The sequence below is a fragment of the Episyrphus balteatus genome, chromosome 1 (assembly GCF_945859705.1).
Source record: "Episyrphus balteatus chromosome 1, idEpiBalt1.1, whole genome shotgun sequence".
NCBI lineage: Eukaryota > Metazoa > Arthropoda > Insecta > Diptera > Syrphidae > Episyrphus > Episyrphus balteatus.
The window spans coordinates 40,218,975-40,239,197 of NC_079134.1; the positions used below are offsets into that span (position 1 = coordinate 40,218,975).

Genomic DNA, 20,223 nt, shown 5'->3' on the forward strand with positions numbered 1-20,223 from the left:
ACAGAATAACAACAAAAAAATTGTCAAATTCAGAAATATTCCAAACTAAACGTCGTTTTTATTTCTAATTGTTTTTGTTTTCTTGGGTTCCTCTGTATTTTTGTCAAAATTATTTCAAAGCAGCTTTGACAATTGACACAGTATTTTTATTGAAATTATTTCTTAGAATAATTTTTATTCGGCTCTGAAAGAAGCAGATAGTTTTATTCATAGGAATAAGCTATATCTGCCTGTTGAAAAAATGATTTTTTCTCTATCAGGGGAATAAGTACTAACTGACTGTTTAACTGACTATTGAAAAATTGGCCCTCAGTGTTTTTTGTTATTCTTAGGAACTTTAATATTTATTAGAATGAAGTCTTTAGTATTTGACTAAAAACTACTAGGTCATTAACTTATGGTATAATTATGTCCATAATATTGCAAAAAACGTAAACATTTTTTTTTTCAAAATTTCATCTTTAAAACTTAATTTCTCAAAAACTATTTGGTGAAACAACTTAAGTCAAAAAATTAAATAAAGAATAGATTACTAACTTTAATATAGCACAGAATTGTACGTGCATTTTCTGGTTTTTTATATTTTTTTTCTTCCGGCTAATCCAGGAGTAAGAGGGTTAGCACTTAAGTGGCTTTTACTGTAACAAGAAAATGAAAATTTTTCCTTCCGAATAACTTTTTGGTCATTTGGTACCTATTTGATGTGGGAAATGTGCCTAAATATTTTTGGCCAGGTTTTAGACCACTGTGGGTCGTTAAAATTTTCTGCTTGTTAGTCAGTCGTATGGTACTTCACTTTATTTCTAACTGTTATTGCTGTTTTTTTTTGCCAATCCGTCCCTTGTGCCCCCCCCAGAAAAAAATCCTGGATCCGCCCCTGCTTGGACTCACCCTAATATTTATATTATGCTGAAAAACTTAAACGGTATTACGAAAAATAAAATTAATTTTATTAATTTATTTTATAAATTAATATTAATTTTAATATTATTAGAACAAAATGATGTTTTTCTAAGTTCCATTAAAAATTTAACACTAAGGACCAATTTATTCACGCTCCATTAAAATTAAAGTCGTCATTCAAAGCGGGAGATTTTAAAATTTCTATACGATTTCACAAATTTATCATTTTTAATGGCGACATTAATGGCGAGTGAAAAAATTGGGCCTAATCAAATTTGTCCAATTTCGAGTGTCTCCTCTGATATTTCGGCGTTACGATGACAAAACAAATTCTTTATACACATACATATACAGATTTTAAATGAATCTATGAAGGTATGATAAAAAAAATTTGCTAATTAAATATTTTTATAGATATATTTAATTAAATCCATTAATATGCTATTTATTTAAACCTAATAAGATCTAAACCACAAACAAATTTTTCCTAAAACGAGCCGGCAAACAAGATTATATCAAACACCGGGCCGATCGACGCATTAAAAAAAAATAAATAAAATGAAAAATAAACAGCGCGTGTATCTCACGGTCAAAATTACGATACGAGTAGGTATTGTTGTTGATCAAAAGAATTAACGAAGCGTGTCATTAGTTTGCGGGTTTGTTAAGAAAAAAGATCAATTGTACGTAGATACGTATCTGAGAGATATCACATTATGTTGACAAGATATACAGACATTTATGTGTACTTTAGCCAATGTTGTTTTTATAGCGTTTTCTATAAAGAACAAGCTGGGATACATTTGTAGATACAATATCTGTTGTTAATTTTGGTAAAGTAAATTTACATAATTACAATGACAACATCAATAGTTTCTTATGAAATTATTCGAGAGATGTCCGTTTTAGATCGAATTCATAAAATGCGACATTTTTTTGAAGCTATCACTTTAATAAAAGAATTCCAGCTTTTCAAAAACACATTTCAAATTGTTTGCTGACTTTAAGATAAAAAAAAAAAAAACTGATGTAGGTATAATTATAACAATGTAAACTTTACCTAAATGTCTGTATTTTGTTAACAACTGAAATCGAAAAATTTCTTTAACCAATATTAAACAAATTTGATGATTTATTCAAATTGTTAAAAAATTTCCATCAAAAAAATTTTCTGGCTAAAAAAATGTGCTAATAAATATTATAGCTGTGAAATTTAGCACATTTAAGTACTCATTTTAAAAGTTCTTTTTGTCATTAAAGAATTTAATAAAAAAAAATTGGTAAACAAAAATTTAATTTTGTCTATACCTAATTTTCTATCGCCTAGAAAAGTAATACAAATAAAGGTTCAGATCAGATGTCTCTGTCTAGTTAGAAATTTTAATCATCTGATAACTCGAATTTCAGGATTATTATATTAAATTAGTTTTTAATTTTTTGGTAAACAAACTCTATCAAACTGCCATGTGACCATATTGACCCTGAACTGTTTTGTCTGCTAAAATAATAAAAAAAAAAAAATGTAAAGATTCTCAATTGTTATAATAAGTACATTAGACTTTGATCTTTTCAAACAATTAAAAAATTAAAAAAAAAGAAAACAAGCAACAAAAAAAACCTAATCATTATTTCAAAAAACAACATTTTAATTTCTTTTCTTTTTTTTGTTGCATTTTGTTTGAGTGTTTATTTAAACACAAGTTTTTAAACTGGTGTTAAGGGGATTTGTGTAGAAATTAAAATTGACATTTTAAATATAAAAAAAAGGCTTCTAAATCATTCATTGACTGTTTATTTAAAAAAAACTGATTTACGAACCATAAAAACTTTTAAAAACCTGATTTTATTCCATGAAACTTTAAAATGACTCATATTGATGTTTACTTGTTCTTTTAGAACCTGTTGCTGTTTGATTATAATTTTGTCCTATTAATTTGTAAATAATTGTATGTGTATGGTTTCTTGGTAAGGAGATTTAAATTGATTTGTTTTTAATAAAATTATTAGATACGCTCAATCATTCAAGTTTTTTTTTTTTCTTGGAATGTCCAAATGCATCAGCACTTTCCAAATAAAAGAATGAGTAAGCAGAAAAGGACATTTTTAAAGTTGAGCTAAATTTATTCTACAACTCAGTAGTTTAATTACTCTTTTTATTGGAAAAAAAAAATGCATGACTGGGTCGAAAAAACTTAAAGTTGCTAAAATGAATAGTTTTTAAATAGAAATTTCGAAAATGTATATGAAAAAAAAAACAACAAATTCGTTTTTCAAAGGTGCATAACAACACCTAAAAGCAAATTGAGCTCCTAGAGAAGTATGCAATTTGATTTCTTTTATTAAAATGTATTTTTGGAAAGAAATTTTCAAAATCGGTCGAGCTATTTTTTAAATGATTTTAAAAAAAATTAAAAAATAAAATTGGTATGCAACTTTGTAGAAATTACTAATCAACATCTAAAACTAAAATTTAAAAAAAATTCAATGTTCCGTTTTCGAAAATTTGATTTAAAAACAAAAAATTCAAATTTTTTTTTAATCCAAAAATTACTTGTTTCAAAATTTTATTTCTGAATTAGGTATATTAAAATAATATAAATGCCCTTGGTTAAGAATCATAAATTCGTTGCAATTGCATTAGTAGTTTAGCAGAAAATCAGATTAAAAAAAAAAACGGTTCTATGGCAGGTACCTACCGTTAATAGTGATTTTCGAAAAAAAAATGTTTCTTAGAAAAGATAGACCTTGCCTAAAAACTAACATTTGAGTTATTTTAACAAAATCGTTGGAGCCGAAATTTTTATATGACCGTTATTTTTGGTCCAAAAAAATTAATTCCAAAACCCCCCCAGAGAGTTTTTTTTTATAATTTTGACACTTATTTTTACAAAGTAAAACAAAAATGCAATGTTTCTTTCAAGTTTCAATCAGTTTCCTTTAAAAAAAATTAAAATTGGATTTATCTGGTTTTGTTTCTCAACTCTTCAAGTATTGATAAAACGGATCTGGTTAATGCTGGACTTAAGTGTTTGCTATCTCTTTAAAAAGATTGCATAATACCCGGACATTGAATCGACAAACATACTCAATAACGTCATGAAGACTTGCAGTTGTACTACGTTAAAATGATGCTTGAAGAAGTTTGAACGAAAAATAAGAAATAATTTCTATCTTTCTTAAAAATACATCATAAAACCACAAAATAACACGCTGCCATTAAATTTCCATTAAATCTTAGGTGTTTATTTGACTTTCAATTGCAAAATTTACACAAATGAATGATATCATTTTGCTGAAAGTTTAGTGCTTTTTCGTGTCAAAAAAGATTTCAAGTTTATCAAACTGCAGTCTGTAAAAAAGTTAATGCACTTTATATGACATAGGTACTCAAATTTTCCAAACTGATAAACAAAAATGTGATAAGAATGGGGACTTCAATAAAATTGGGGTTTGTCCTGGCAACAAAGAAACCCACTTTTTCATTAATAAATACTAATCCATGTTTCAAGAAAATTAAGGGTCATCAGACTGACATTGACCTAAGTTTTGCGATGTACACAGTAAATAAGTCGTTTAAGGTACAAAAGCAAAAAAAAAAAAAAAATACGCACGCAAAAACCAGCCCAAAGTCCGAATTCCACAATTTTAATTGATAAGAAAACCAAAACCACAACATTTAAGTTGCAGAGTAAAATACAAAAACAAAAAATTAAACATCATAAAAATAGAATTTTATTGCAATTAATATATTGTTTATTTAAGTGTTGTTGATTTTATTTTCAGACATCTTGCATGACGCAAGCACAAATACATGAACAGGCCAATTTGAAAAGGGGGCTCGCCTTCCATCTTACACCTATAACTTTGTTCGCATAGTAAAAAATATAATAGCTATCCGCATGTTTATATAGAAATGTACTTAATAAAATGTATGTATGTACACAAGTTGTTGCTTATGGCCACTATCTCAATAGCAAATAGGAATATAGTATTGTCATTATTGCCTCTAGGCAACATTTTTTGCTAATTATAGGGTAAATAAACTTGTTATTGGTAATTTTAACTTGTTTACACTGGTTATTTTCGGTGAATTGGGGCTTGGAGTCTTTTGAAACGAACTTAACTTCGATTAAGTAAACAAAACAAGAACGAAAAAAGAAATATTACTTCAATTCGTCTGAAAATAATTTTTTTTTTTGACAGCTGTCAAAGTTAATTTCGGTCAAAAAATCTACTTTGAATATATCTTTCTGAAAAACAGTTGAATAACTATTCAAGGCATCTGCTTATTTTCAAATTAATAATCAAATTTTACTAATTTTCTACAAATTATTTTTAAACTGCCAATAATTGACGAATTTACCCTATTTCGTATTATTGCTAGCTAATCTCTCGGAAAAACTTCGCAGTGGAATTTTTATATTCTGCTTGTCATTCATTCTCCTTCACACAAAGCTGAACTAGGACATTGAGTTCAGATATGGTTATATGGCGGCTAGTGGCGGCGCTGTTGATGGTGTCGCACACAAATAGCTTTAGTGATAATATTCATTTCTCAGAAATATATTATTATTCATTAATCAAATCAAAAGATTTCAAAATGTTCAACGCAAATCGACAATAGAAAGTCACTCTATGTCTAGTAAACTAGTTTAATACGTGCAATTTTAGTTAGATCCAGTTTAAGTTGCTAGTTTATGGCTTGGAATTTGGGTGTTTAAGTTTTGCATGTAAGTTTACACTAAGCCCACACAAACAGTGATTTGGTCTAAATATTTTTTGTAAATTTTTTGTAAACAACAACTTACAATGCATATGCAACAAGGAAATAAAGTTGCATCATTTTCAATAGAATTAATGAATTATTTATTTAGTTTGTTTTGTTAATTTAAACAAATTCATTTGAATAAAACGATTAACTTTAATGACCTACTGATGATAATTAAAACAAAAAAGCTACAAGTTTTAATGGATGATGTGGGTTGTTGGAAATTGGTTTTGAATTTTGTGTCAATGAACTGCTGAATTAGTGACTTTTAAACTAAGTCTATGATGGGAAATTTTGTTTACTCGAAATCTTCAGGGAACAAATAGATCATTTATTTAGAATTAATGATGATTGGTGATCCCCGAGACAATGATCAGCAAGAATTTATCAACTACGGAATTAATTAATGTAACAAAACACAAAATACAGAAAACTAATTTATCAAGTTTGAGTCATCTTAAAGTTTTCTATTAATTTCTGAATAGATTAGAAACTACTATACACGGAGAAAAAACACAACCAAAAAAACAAGCGGATTCCACTTTAAATTAAGCGGATTTCTGCATGGTTTTTTGCCAAGATGACTTTTGTCTCAAATAATGCGGATAAATCTTCTTAATTTTTTGAATGCGCTATTTTAAGAAAAATCCACTTAATTTAAGCGGAAAATCCTCTTATTTGTATGTGGAGACAGTGGAAGCAAAAAAATGGCAGCCACTGGGGATCGATGTTTTAAATATAAAAATTATTATTAAATGAAATGAAGTTCACCTTAAATTTAACAGAATTGAAGCGGATTCCACTTATTTTAAGCGGAAATCGTATTCCTTTAAGAGGGTATCATCATATTTTATTTAACAAATTGTGTTGTTTGGTTAAATACTTTTTGGAAGAAGAAAAGACCTTTTTGTATTCCAAAGCTAATATTTATTCATAAAAATCTAAAGTCCTACATTTTGTTAGTCTTTGGTATTCGGTTATGTATATGCAAAAAAAAGTCTTGACAACTGAAACTGCAAAAATTTAGCAAACATTTTAAGTTAGAAAAATCTTAAGTTTTTCACAGTTTTGGAAATTTTGTTGATAAATAACAAAGAATTCCATCTTTCGAAAATCAGTTTAGATCATTTGGGACCAACTTCTTGTTACATAGCCTATAAATAAACAAAATTTAATTCAAATTTGACAATACCATAAATTCCTACCAACTTTGCTCATTTCATTACGTATGAAGCTTTTTATAAATTCTGCTACGATTTCTCTCACCGTTATACATACAAAATCTCAAGGTTAAGTGATAATAAATCAGGCGCAATATAAGTAGGTCGATCTGTCAGGTCCAACCCTCTTTTTTAATTTTTTTTATTTTTTCCTTCAAACTTTTATTCTTGAATTTATAATATTTTCTTACTGTGCTTGTGAATAAATAGATACTTAAATATGGTAAGCTAGAACAATGCATAAATATTGATAAATGTTGTATTATAAATGATTGATATGCGACACCTATGTACATATAATAATAGGAATCACACATTAATTTTGTCAGAAGATAAAATATTAAAACAAAAACTTAACAACATGTATGTAGGTATAAGTTTCAAGTTCATTTAAAATAATTTATGTTGATTGTATTCAAACATCAAGATTACGACTTTTTTATCTAAGGTCACCATTTTGCCGGTTTACATAAATTATTGCAAAACTCCCACTTGTATTTGCAAAAGAAAACAAAAAAAATATATAAACAATTCTGAGAGTTATACTAACTGCGTGACTTGATGCTTGATGGTGACTAGACAATTTACCTTGGACTTTCTAGGAAATCATGATTTTTGTAAACAGAGTTTTTTTTTTTATTGTCTTTTGATTATTTAATTAATAAATTATTATTAAGATATGTAACTTTTTAAGATTTTAGATGATATTAAAACCATTAATGAGTTCAATTGATTCGGAGAAATAAAATATTAATCTCAAGTTATTTTCTCGTTACCTTTAAATATTGATAAAATGTTCGTGATATTTTATTGGAATATTTCTCCATTTTTGTACTTAAAAAAGGTTACATTGTGTTATTTAACCTTGTAAAAATGGAAAAAATCATGCTATTTAATTACATATCCTAGTTTATTAACCCTCTGTAGGCACACCTCTTTTTTGTGACGTGATAGGCACACGGGTGCGAATTTGGTTTATACTTTTTCATGTCGCTAGAACTTTTTTGGGTCACAATATTTTATAGAGAATCAAGTATGAAATTGATGTAGAATATTCCGAGGAATTCGAATATTGTATTCACAATTCCGAAAAAAAAATATTTTCATCCTTATAACGAGACCTTTTTGTGACCACTTTTTTGAAAAATCGTAATTTTTTTTATTATTGTCCTGCCAAATTCGCACCCGTGTGCCAACAGAGGGTTAAGACTGGTTAATTGGTTTTGATTGTAGACTATTTCCATGAATGGCTTGTTATTTGTTACCATTAGCAAATGCCCAGCTAAGCAACAGGTGTAAAGTTTCAGGTTTTGTTGAATACCAGAATTTTTATGCTTGCTGTAGGTTATTTCTAGCATCTTTCCGTAACTATAAAAATTAATGTCAAAGGACATAACTGCATTGAATAATTGTAATAACTTGAAAAGTTAATAAACCAGTAGAATCGAAGCCAATTGCCCGGTACTAAGAACAGACAGATATAGGGAACAGTTTTTGTTCTGCTTAAAGTGGAACACCATATCCAATATATACTTCAGAAATTGTTGTCACCACCATTTGTGTCAACAAACTAAACATTGCAACTTACTAAATTACATAAGAACATTTTGATGAAAACTGTCCAAAATAAGTTTGTTATTTTAAAGCCAAATAATTGGTTACTGCAACAAATTTTTCGTCGTCGATAGCAGCCCAGGGACTAGAGCTGTAGCAAATCGTATGTATTCGTTACTAAAATGCGGGTATTCACTTCAGTAACGAGTAACGAAACGTTACTTTCTAAACAATATCGTTACTCGTATGTTTCGTTACTGGGGACTGAAGTAACAAAGCATACGAAACGTACGAGATACGAAACATACGAGTAACGACGCGATTCCAGTTTCAATACTAAATCCGATGTAAGAGATACGAAATGAAGTGATACACTCAATTTGTCGCATTTCGCATCTCGTGTCGGTATCGTAACCATAGTCAGAATGCTAACTGCAGATAATTATCTGGAGTTTACTTGGCCTTGGTGTTAATGGTATTGATATTTAGCTTTGTACAAAAGTTTTTTGGTTTTTCAAAAAATTAGTTTATTTTCGGTGCAAAATTTTCAACACAAAAAAAAGCAGAGAAAACGAGGTTTGAAAATCACTCTCAACAGAAAAAATAAATGAAAAATTGTTCGACATGGTTGTATTGAAGTGTTAATATTTCGAGATCTGCGCGTTGTAATTTTGAAATAAAGGTCTCTAAAGAATTGTGATAAGATTACTGAAAGAATATTATTACATGAGAATGCCGCAACTAATTTTAATGTTTATGACCTTAAAATGTAGCTTAGATTATAGAAATTGTTTTTAGTTTTTTTCAAAAAAAAATTGTACACCCTTATACCAATGTACAAAACATACTTAAAATACCAAACATACGAAACGTATCAAATACATGAAATATACGAAATGTACGAAACACACGAAGCATGCGAAAGTAACGAAAGTAACGAAACATGCGAAATACACGAAACATACGAAAAATGCGAAACATACGAAAGTAACGATTAACGATATTATTGATGCGGGTACTAGTATCAAAAGTAACGTATACATGCGGGTACTCATTTTGTCGTTACTTTTACAGCCCTACAATTGAGGCAGTTTTCTGTGTGAGTAATATTTTTTACTAAAATTCACAGTATGGACAAAAATAGTATAAAATGAGTTTTAAATGAGTTTTTTCGCCTATTTTTAACTTTGTAATCGATTATTTCAAAAAGTATTGGTTATATTATATTGATTTAAAAATAAGAATCAAATGTACAATTTTGCCTTTCGGAAATGGTATAATTTATTACTGTAAGTGTTGCCGTAGTTTTTTAATAATTTTTTTTTATTTTGATAATTTTTTTTAGAAAAATGCCCTTCCACCTAAACGGGGAGAGATAGACCCCCTTCCCAAAGAAAAAAATGTTTGTATTGAGCTCTTCTACAAAAACCCGTTATCAAATCCTGGCGCCCAAGTTATCCTACTACGTGCCGAAACAACATTTTCGTTTTATACCTAAAAGTTCGAATTTCTGTATCGAAAAATTTTTTTCTAAGCCAATTTGAAGTGATTGTCATAAAAAATACCTCGATTGATTGGGAAATAGATATAGTTTTATAATATATTTTTTAAATAGCATGTTGTTTTGAAAACATATACTTTAAATTGATGAAGAAGTTGGGCAAATGACGAAAAAAATGTAATTTTTGAACTTTGACAGCTTATAAATTCTAAGTGGTTTAACCGAGTTACATGTTTTATACATTGTTGAAAAGGTATTATTTATCTTCTATCAGAAACGGTAAAAAATTGACGAAGCTAGAATTTTTTCAATGGGTGAAGGTCAAAAAAACCGTTTTTTGCCCGTAACTCCAGATTTTGGGAGTGTTAGGGGATTTTCAAATACCGTTTCGTAATCAGTGCGACTAGCTCTACAAAACCTGATAGGTCTCCGCCCGCGTATATTTTGAAACCTCATTTTTGTAACACCGTGTAATAACCGATTTTTTTTATTTCTAAAGAGATCTATTTATGACTTCAATTTCAACAATTTTTTCAACTTGATTGTCAAAAAATGAATAAGTCAATAAAATTTATAAGTAAAAACATTGACCTACTATATATGGACTACTAGTCGTTTGACTTTTCCATACAAAAATTAAGGTATAACCTTAGGCGGCGAAAAGAGGAAACTTTTAGTGAATGACATCTGTCGTTAAAAGATAGTGCTTTCTCTGTTTTTCTATATTTGTTCCTTTCGCACTTCGTCAAAAATGTTGCACTTATTCTCCGCTTTTTTTTAGGGCGCTAGTATCGCGAAGAAACAAGTGGAACCAACCTGAATATGCTTCTAGCAGTCCATATATATTAAGTCAATGAGTAAAAAAAACTACTTAACTCATTAGAAACATCCTCATCAGTCATCACTGACCAGACCACCCTTCATAAAGCTATTCAATCATCTCTCGTTATTATAATAATGTACCTACGTTCCGGTCTAAAACGCCACAAATTTCTTAGTTCCACCAAGTCTACACAAAATAACATCGCGTGATATTAACGTGAAGCAGACACAATACGTAGTCAATATTGATTGCTCATTAACACGAGATATTTCGGTCAAGCACCTAATTAAATTCCATCCATTCTATTCACATAAATGAACAAAACAGTTTTTTTTTTTTTGTTATTTTGACTGAAATTAACTAAAAATAAAATTCTCTTTAATATTCTTTTGATTTTGTTTTATTTAATTGAGGTCATGGACGTTACGATTTACGAACGACGACGAATAATTTCCTGTGGGTGTAACTGTTAAAACAAACAAACAATGTCATCGAATGTGCAAATAATAAACATATAGAAAAACTGACACATGTCAAAAGATAGTAGACTTAAACTGACATCATGTCACTGCGTAATTTATGTTTTAATTACTTTAATTTATTATTAGGATAGTGGATTAAAGGAAACGTGCAAAACAGACAGGTATCCTCATTTAATGCGGTTTTTATTTCAATGACACTCCTTTCAACGTGTTTTGTACTAATGAACTTTTAATAAAGGCGAGTAGACAGCATTGTTAAATTGAACAAGTTATTAGAGGTGCAATGTCATTGAACTAATATTTTTTAAGTTAAAGAGGATTAATGACGCAAGTGGACTTTAAGTCTTTTTTAAATGCCATAAATTTGCCAAAGATAATCACAAAAAAAAAAGATGTACTATATCTATAAATAGGAAAAGGAAAAAAATGCAACTACATAAATCACGCACCAAGTTAGTGATGGGAAATTATTTAATTATTTTCAATTTGATACCAAAAGGAATATATTCTGTGATGTATTTATTTATTTTTAGAAACAATCTCATTTAGATAGAAAAAAAAAAAATAATATCGTAATCGATGGAGAACATCGAGGAAAGTTTTTTCCTTTCAATTGATATCATAGAAAAACAAAGGAAACGAGTATAGTTTACTCTAATTTAATAAGAAATTTGATATAGTTTTCTTTTAGAACTTAAACCAACATGTGTCATCACAAAAAGATGGATAAATAACTTTTTAATCCATTAAGTCATATTTTTTTGTGGAAGATTCTGTCATGGGTCTTACAAAAATTAATCATCACCTTCCATTTTGATACCCATTTGAAGAAACCTAATCAGGGTCAAAGTAGAATTAAATTCTTGGCTGTTTGATTTTTTGACATTCTTTCTCCAATGAAATCTCAAATACAGAACTTACACAGCTTTTATTTGAATGACATCTCAATATTATTTCAAAGTTATGATATAACGGTAATAACAAATTTTAAATGACGTATCGAGTTTTTGTCGGGACAAAGCAATGCCTGTACTTTTTTTTTTTTAGCTTTTTCCTATATAAAAAATTGCAATCTCTTTGTCCATCCCCACCTAAAACTATACGATTTTTTTTCTTGCCTGAGTGCAACCTACACGCCTAGGTTTTTTGTTACATCTATTGCAAATAACCCTGTACTATGTAGAACCTTTTTCCTATATAAAAAATTGCAATCTTTTTGACGTTTTTTTCCTACAGATCGAAAACGGTCTGTCAAATCGAAAAACCGTTAATCTAATTAATGAAGGTAATAAAAAGATCTACAACTTTTACTTCAAATTAATTTTTAAAAAAGCTCAAATAAAAGAGATATGACGAAAATAAGAAAATCACCCTTTGACTTGCTTAAAAAAAAAACCACCCTAACTCTTAAACTCTAAACTCTGTAGGAAATTAAATTATCTTCAAGATTGCTATACATTTTTTTCTGCTAGGTCCAATAATACGCGAGTTATGTGAAAAAGTAAAATAAATAAATTTTCAGAAAAACTGCATTTTCGGGACCGTCTGCCGGGGGTTTGGCCCCACTCAAAATGTCTGCCATGGGTATTTTTGTCATCAGGGCGCCCACCGCTACAGGATGCGACTGATTTCAAGTGGTTACCCTAAATGAATCAATTTTCAGAAGAACTGCATTTTCGAAACCGTCTGCCGAGGGTTTGGTCTAAAAACGCCAAAAAAAAACGCATTTTCGGGACAGTCTGCCGGGGGTTTGGCCCCACTTAAAATGTCTGCCATTGGTATATTTGTTATCAGTGAGTATGTGGCGTTGGTTATATCTATAAATTTTAAGTGGTTACCCTCACTTAATTGATTTTCAGAAAAATTGTACTTTTGATGCGTTTTTTCTCGACAACGGCAACGCCCCAAATAAATACAGGCAGACTAAGGTAATCGTCATCACCATGACCCACGCTACCTCTGACATTCATATGAATCGGTTACCTCTCACGCAAGAAATCTGCTCCTGGCTCTTAGACTATATTATTTTAAATTTTTATTTAAGTTTATTAACTAAATAAATATAAATCAGTTCCTAATAAACTTTATTATTTATTTTAATGAAAATAAGTTGTTCTTAGGCCCAATTTATTCACTCTCCATTATTTTTAAAGGCTCCATTAAAAATTATAAAACTGTCAAATCGCATACAAATTTTAAAATTTCCCTTTTTTAATGGCGACTTTAAATTTAATGGAGTGTGAATAAATTGGACCTTAATGTATTTAATTTATCATGAAAATAAGTTGTTTTTAATTTATTTTTACTCTTAACACCTAAAAAATAAACTTCTATAAAAAAATATGGACTTATATTATTTATGTTTGTTTTTAATTTTTCATAATTTTTATTATTACCTAATAAAATAGGTAAAAGTCTATTTGGAGACAACAAAAAAACCGTTAACTTTCCTTGATGAATTTTAATAAATTTAAATGCGTTTAAAAATTTAACATGTTAATAATCCAAAATGGATCACCTGAATTTCTTAACATTTAACTAAGGCAAAGCTTTAAATATCTCGAAACATGAAATGCACCAGCTCAATTATCGAAATTCGGACCGGAGGTCATTGTTTCCTTGTTGTGTCTTCTTAGCTGAAGTTATCATTCAATATTATTTTCGAAAACGTGCCAAGAGGCTATTTTCTCAACCTTTTTTTACAAACGTGTGGTAACATTTATGATTTTAAAATAATTTGGTAAAAAAAAAAAAAAATAAATACTGACGCAGGGTCATTGAAGCAATTTAGTATATTTTTTCAATCAAATCGATTCAATCCAGTTCAATGCTGACGTCAAGTTTAATCAATAAATCGTGCCAAAAATTTGTTCGCCAATTTTTTTGTATCTATCTTTAATGTTTATTCCTACATCCAAAGACACTTGTGTTACTCTTGAAATAAAATAAATATTCATTTGGGAACGATTGTCAATTTGTTCAATTCCAATTCTTTCTCTAAAAAAAAAACAAGGAATCACCGCCACTAATATTGTTAGAACAGTTGAATATCTTGAACGCCACCGCAAATTTCCATCTTATCAATACGCCTGGTATTGTTATCGAATAAATAATAATAAAAAATTTTGTTATTCTCAAATATAATTGTGAAAGGAGGTGGTTGTTGGTTGGTATCGACCAATTGGGTAAACTTTGTTAAACATTGCGTAGCATAGCAACTGATAATGAAACAACGCAAAAAATTTATTCTACCCCCTCTTGTAGTTTTTTTTTTTTTTTTTTTGTTAAAAGAATATGACGCCATACAACAAATTTGCTTAGCAGAGAGTGTGTATTTTGACAACATGTATTAACTTAGATAAGTTAGTAGACATACCAACAGTTGTTTTGTTTTAGTGGGTATTTCCAAAAAAAAACACGAAAAACTATTAATTTTTTTTCTCACAGAAATTTAATGAAATTGTAAAATTGAAAGAAAAAACATTTGCTTTCATTGAACTATGCATTGACATTTTAATTAAGATGTCACCATAACCTATAAACCTTAAACATGTCACTAATCAATTTGTCTCTCAATTGATTCAATATAAATACACATGTATGATAAAAATACAATTTATTTATTTTTTTTTTTTTTTCAGAAGAAGATTCTCTTTTTTTTATTGATCTTATTTGTTTTCACTTAATCAAACAATGACATAAAATATTCAAACATCGAGGACACACAAAACAATTAAGAGTGATGACGAAGATGATGATCAAAGAACTATCTTCTTCATCAAAAGTGTTATTAATTTTATTGAGAACACAAATTTTTGTTTACTAGCTTTTGTGTGAATTTTCTGGAATTTTATAGTACTTACTGCTTATTTTACTGAGTCCTTTTTTATCCGGGTTAGACATTCCTTGTGCACCTGCAAAAAAAAAATACAAGAAAAATTTATAAATTGATATTCTAATAAAAGAATTGAATATAAGAAAAGTATGAGGTTTGATTTTGTTCAATTAATTTTTTAAATTCAAAGAGATGTCAATATTCCCTACTGGACTGACTACGGAAATACATATTTTCAGCAATACTGACTGTCTGGTCTTTTGTAGCTTTAATGCATCCTTCTAATTAAATCTCCTTATAAGCCTGTCTGAAGATCTGAAGAAGAAGTAGACTGTTAGATCCAGCCAATGAAAATTCTAAGTTTTCGGTACAACACATTTTCAGTTTTTGGTGATTTTTACCGACTTCCAAAAAGGAGGAGGTATTCAATTCGACTGTATTTTTTTTTTGTGTTTGTTACCTCATAACTTTGGACTGAGTGAACCAATTTTGATAATTCTTTTTGTATTGGAAAGCTGGCTGCCAATTTCGTTCAGTTCGGGCCATAGGAACTATTAGAAAAACCATAAAACCCAGTTTTAGCCATGGAAGTTGGTTTTGTTTTTTGATAATCTTCTTGGGAGAAAAATCATAACAACAAAAATAAAGTGAATACTGCAAGAAACGTTTCTGGCGTTAGTTAATCTTTAGGTCTAAAAATAGAGTATTTGGTCTCACGCACAACGACCGACGACCGAGGTACCCAAAGCGCTTAGCGGCAGTAGTTTTAGCCATTTCAAACTCAAGTATGTGGTCGGTAAAGCACATACCGACCACTGAAAACCTTGTCAATGATGAAAACAAGAAAAAGGATGGGTGATAAAACGGAGCCTTGAGGAACGCCAGCATTGATTTCGTGGATATTTGATTCGAATCCATTAAATACAACTTGTATTGATACGTTCCAAGGATAATTTCTAATCCATTTCACCAAAGAATCGTTTAAACCATAAGCATACATTTTTGAAAAGAGAGCTTGATGTTAAACTCTTTCAAATGTAAATAAAAAAAATATTCACTGTGTCATACATTTTGCTGCACACTGAACAATTATGGAAATCCGCACGAACTCTTTTCTTGATTTTCCACACAAAGTTCTATTATTAAACCTACCATTATTTGCATTTTATATTAGTTTCATATGATGATTTTTTTTAGTTCTTATTTTGGACATAAGGCTTTGCCACAAAAATTATTAAGCTATTAACCAGTTCTTCAGGGAAAAAATTAGCAAAAACTGAAAAAAGGGTAAAGAGAATCCACGCTTTTTTAACTAAGTCCCATAGTCTAACCTTCATTTTCAAAAAACAAATCAAAATTTTACAAAATAATTTTGTCAAAATTTAACGTCTTACCTATCTTAATTAACATTTATAAATTCAATTTAAAAATATCCATCCCACACCTCGTATATCTATTTAAAATTATAAATAAAATATTGTGCGTCACCAAAGATCATGACTTTGCACTAATTATAGAGTGCACCAACTATATAAAACTGGTTGCTATATAAAAGCTTAATTACTAAATACATCGATACGATATGCATCTGTTTTATAAAGAAAAAGATCTTTCGCTTCATGCAGTACAATTTCAAGAGCATAATTTTGTTTTAATTATAAACTGATGATCTACATGACAACAACAAAAACACCGATTACCGACACCGACATTTACAACAAGCAAGCGCAAAATGCTTTACAATCGATATTTAATGATGCAGTTCAATGGGAGTGTTGATGATAAACATATTTTTCGCTCTTTGTCTGTTGCAAAAATTGTGTAAAAATTTTTTTTTTTATTTTCTCTTAATATAAGTATAGATATATTTGTTCAAGGTAAACAATACTTTTGTATTTCTTTGAATAAAAAAAAAATTATAAAAATAAGTAAACAAATGGCGATGAATGCAAAACAAATGAACAAATGTTTCAAGCATTTTATATTCACTTGTAAACATATTTTTGTACTTTTTGAATTCATTAAAAATTGTCTGTTTTTCATTTATTCTCTTTTGCCGATAAATTAAAAAAAAAATGGAAGAAAATCAGAAATCGAAATTTTTGTTTTTTTTTTTTTGGGCTTTGGAATAAAATTAATGATCTACACATATCTACATGTATAGAATAAAATGTGAAAATGACGTCAGTCTAAACAGACTTTCAGACATTTTCATTTATTCAGCCAAATCGACAAACGGAAAACTAACATACACCTTCATTTGGCATTATTGGCATTAATCCAACAGATCTTTTCTGAGCCACAGAAAGACATACAAAAAAACTAATAATTTATCTTTTTTCGCATTTGTTCTCTCTCACTTTCTTTTAATTTTTTTTCTTTTTTTTGTTATTTCCTTTTCTATAGTTTCTCTACCGGCATACTTGACCGGCATCGTTATAATACAGACAAAAACAAATATGTCCGGTTTTTATTTATGCCTATTTCCTGTTTTATTAAAATTTTCATTTTTCCACCGATCAAATGGTTTCCTTCAAACTTAGATATTGTATCTTCGATAAACTTAACGTGTGTAGGTAGATTTGCATTTGCATTGCTTTCACATACCATCACCGATATGCCCACGCATCTTCGCATGCAAAATGCACTAATATTTATGGTAATTTGTGTTTTACGATCTTTTCTTGAAAAAGTAAAATAATAATCCTAAAGCTGTTTACCTTTTACTTGGAAACTATTAAAAATCACTTGCAATTATATTAGTATCTTCGGAAACAAAATAAAATTGAAGATACTTTCACCACTTAAAGGACGATTTCACTTCACTGATGATGCATTTTTAATGATTAAAAAAAAACTTCATCACGTGCTTATGATGTTTCGTGCCAACTGTACCACACCTTTTTATCATATTTTTAATTTAATATTCAGTAATTCAGCTAATTCTTTGATAATTTATGAATACATTCATTTTTCATCATCACTTGTTGTTCATTCATAGAGTGATGAATGATGACTAATTTTGGTGTTTGTCACAATTTTATTATTTGACAAGTAATAATGTCATTGGTCTCATCAAGACGTAGGGTAAATGCTGTCACACGATTTGTCTCGTGCCAGTGTCACGTTCGTCAAAAATATAAAAATTTGCATTTCATATTCATAGCACGTTAGAAGCTAAATCAAATGAACAATTCTATCTATTTATTTTCACATTTGTATTACTTATCTTTTTTTTCTGATATTTATTTAAAAAAAAAACATGAAAAAAAAGATTGAGGTAACTACAACAGGTACAAGATAAAATGGCGCTTATATTGCATTCATCAGTCATCAGTCACATCACCTAGTTTAATCTAATACACCTTTTTCATTGTAAAAAATGTGATGTTAGTGCTTGTATCTATACATTGTTGAAATAGTTTATTGATGAGTTAAAATATTTCCACGCCTTGTGTTACTAGACGTGTAATACAGATCATAGCTGTATTTAGGGGAGGGGTTATGGGGTTTAACTCCCCCCCCGAAATTTTTTTTTCAGAAAATCAAAAGATATATTATAAACAAATAGAAGTCTAATATGTGCAGCACTAAATCTTTTGTTTGTGTATTTTAGTAATTCAATTACCTATCTGAAAATCTCCCTTAAAGTCTCTACCAATTTGTATCGTTAAAGAAGCTGTCAATGAAGTTTTTATAAGGAAAAACAAAAATGTTTTGGTCCATTACAACGTTTTTTAAGGGATTTTTCAAAAAAAAAAACTAGTTTTTACCTCATTGTTCATTTCCTAAAGCATCATGTTAATGTTCTTTTAAGAACCCTTTAAATAACACAAGTATTTCTACAAGGTTTTTGGTGCAGAGACAAAACTATACTTTTCCCAAGGGTTGCTGAACTCGAATCCGAAGACAGAAATATTCAATCACATCTCGTTTTTGAAATATTACCATTAAATCTATTTAAATCTTTCCGATATCTTTTCTACTGTCCGAGATATCTTCAGTTGCTTGTTACCCACTTTTGTTCTATGTGAAGCTTAAATCCAGTGTATAAACGAAAATAAATGTATTCATTTATTCAGAGAGTGTAGTACATATGTAAAACATTTCGTTATATTTTAAGCTTTTTATTTAAAATTGTTTCAAATTAAAAAATTAACAATTATAATTTATAGTTTAATTGCAACGTGAAGTACTTAGTTTATGCCAAACAACTTGGATTATTTAAAATATTTAGTTTTAAGAATTCCCGATTTAATTTAGAACTTAATTGATATAATAGAATATATCAAATTTTTGCTAAAAAATTTCAGTGCGAGAAATATTCCATTTTTCAATGTTTTTATATATAAAATTGTACGAACAAATTTTTTGTATAAAGCCTAAGAATGGTTCAAATTTATTTATTTAAAAAAATCTTCCTCGCTGACGCTGCAGTTAAATAAAGTTGATACAAAGTATTGTGATTCCTAAGAAAAATGTTGTTCGGTCTGAGGTAACCCCACCCGTAATGAAATCCTAGAGCTACGTCTAGATAATTTTCAAAATTCACATTGGGAAAAAGTAACTCCAAATTGGAATAATAAGACAAAAAAACTAACATTGAAAAAGCCAGTGTATTACAATATTTACGGTTCCCAATCTTCTTTGAAATGTAATACCTTCGAAACAATAGCTAATACAATGTATGAACCCGGAGCTTATTTTCAAAAAAAAAAATGTCAGTCTACTAAAGTTTAACAAAAATATTTTTCTTAAACTTCAGGTTTTTGGAGTAAGATTAAAAATTAACTGCAATGTTTGACTCTTTTTAAAAGAATCACATGAGCTTTAAACGCTATTTAAACTGCTTTAATATACGAAACACCGAAATATTCGACATTGAATAAGTTTTGACAGATCGAGGGAGACTTTTCGCAATCTGTTTTTAATGACGATTCAAAGGCATGTGCCAATTTTCAGCCTAGCTATTTCAACTGGAATACATATTTCTACTTTATTAACAGACATTTATGATAGCCTACAAACCGAATTCAAATTATTCAACAAAATAGTTAATTTTTTTGGAGAAAAATAAAAAACCTAGTTTTTGAGTTCTGACCAAATGAAAAGTAAATATTATTTTTAATGATAAGGA

At 28.9% G+C, this 20,223-nt stretch overlaps 1 protein-coding gene across 1 annotated transcript in view; it reads right to left on the bottom strand.

Annotated features, from left to right (window-relative positions):
* Window positions 1-20,223, bottom strand: part of LOC129918163 (sialin) — a 42,393-nt gene that overhangs the window by 19,597 nt on the left and 2,573 nt on the right. Inside the window, exon 2 of the mRNA XM_055998540.1 lies at window positions 15,115-15,165. Coding sequence (XP_055854515.1) covers window positions 15,115-15,154 — 40 coding nt within the window. The 5' untranslated portion in view covers window positions 15,155-15,165. The remainder of the gene's footprint in view (window positions 1-15,114; window positions 15,166-20,223) is intronic.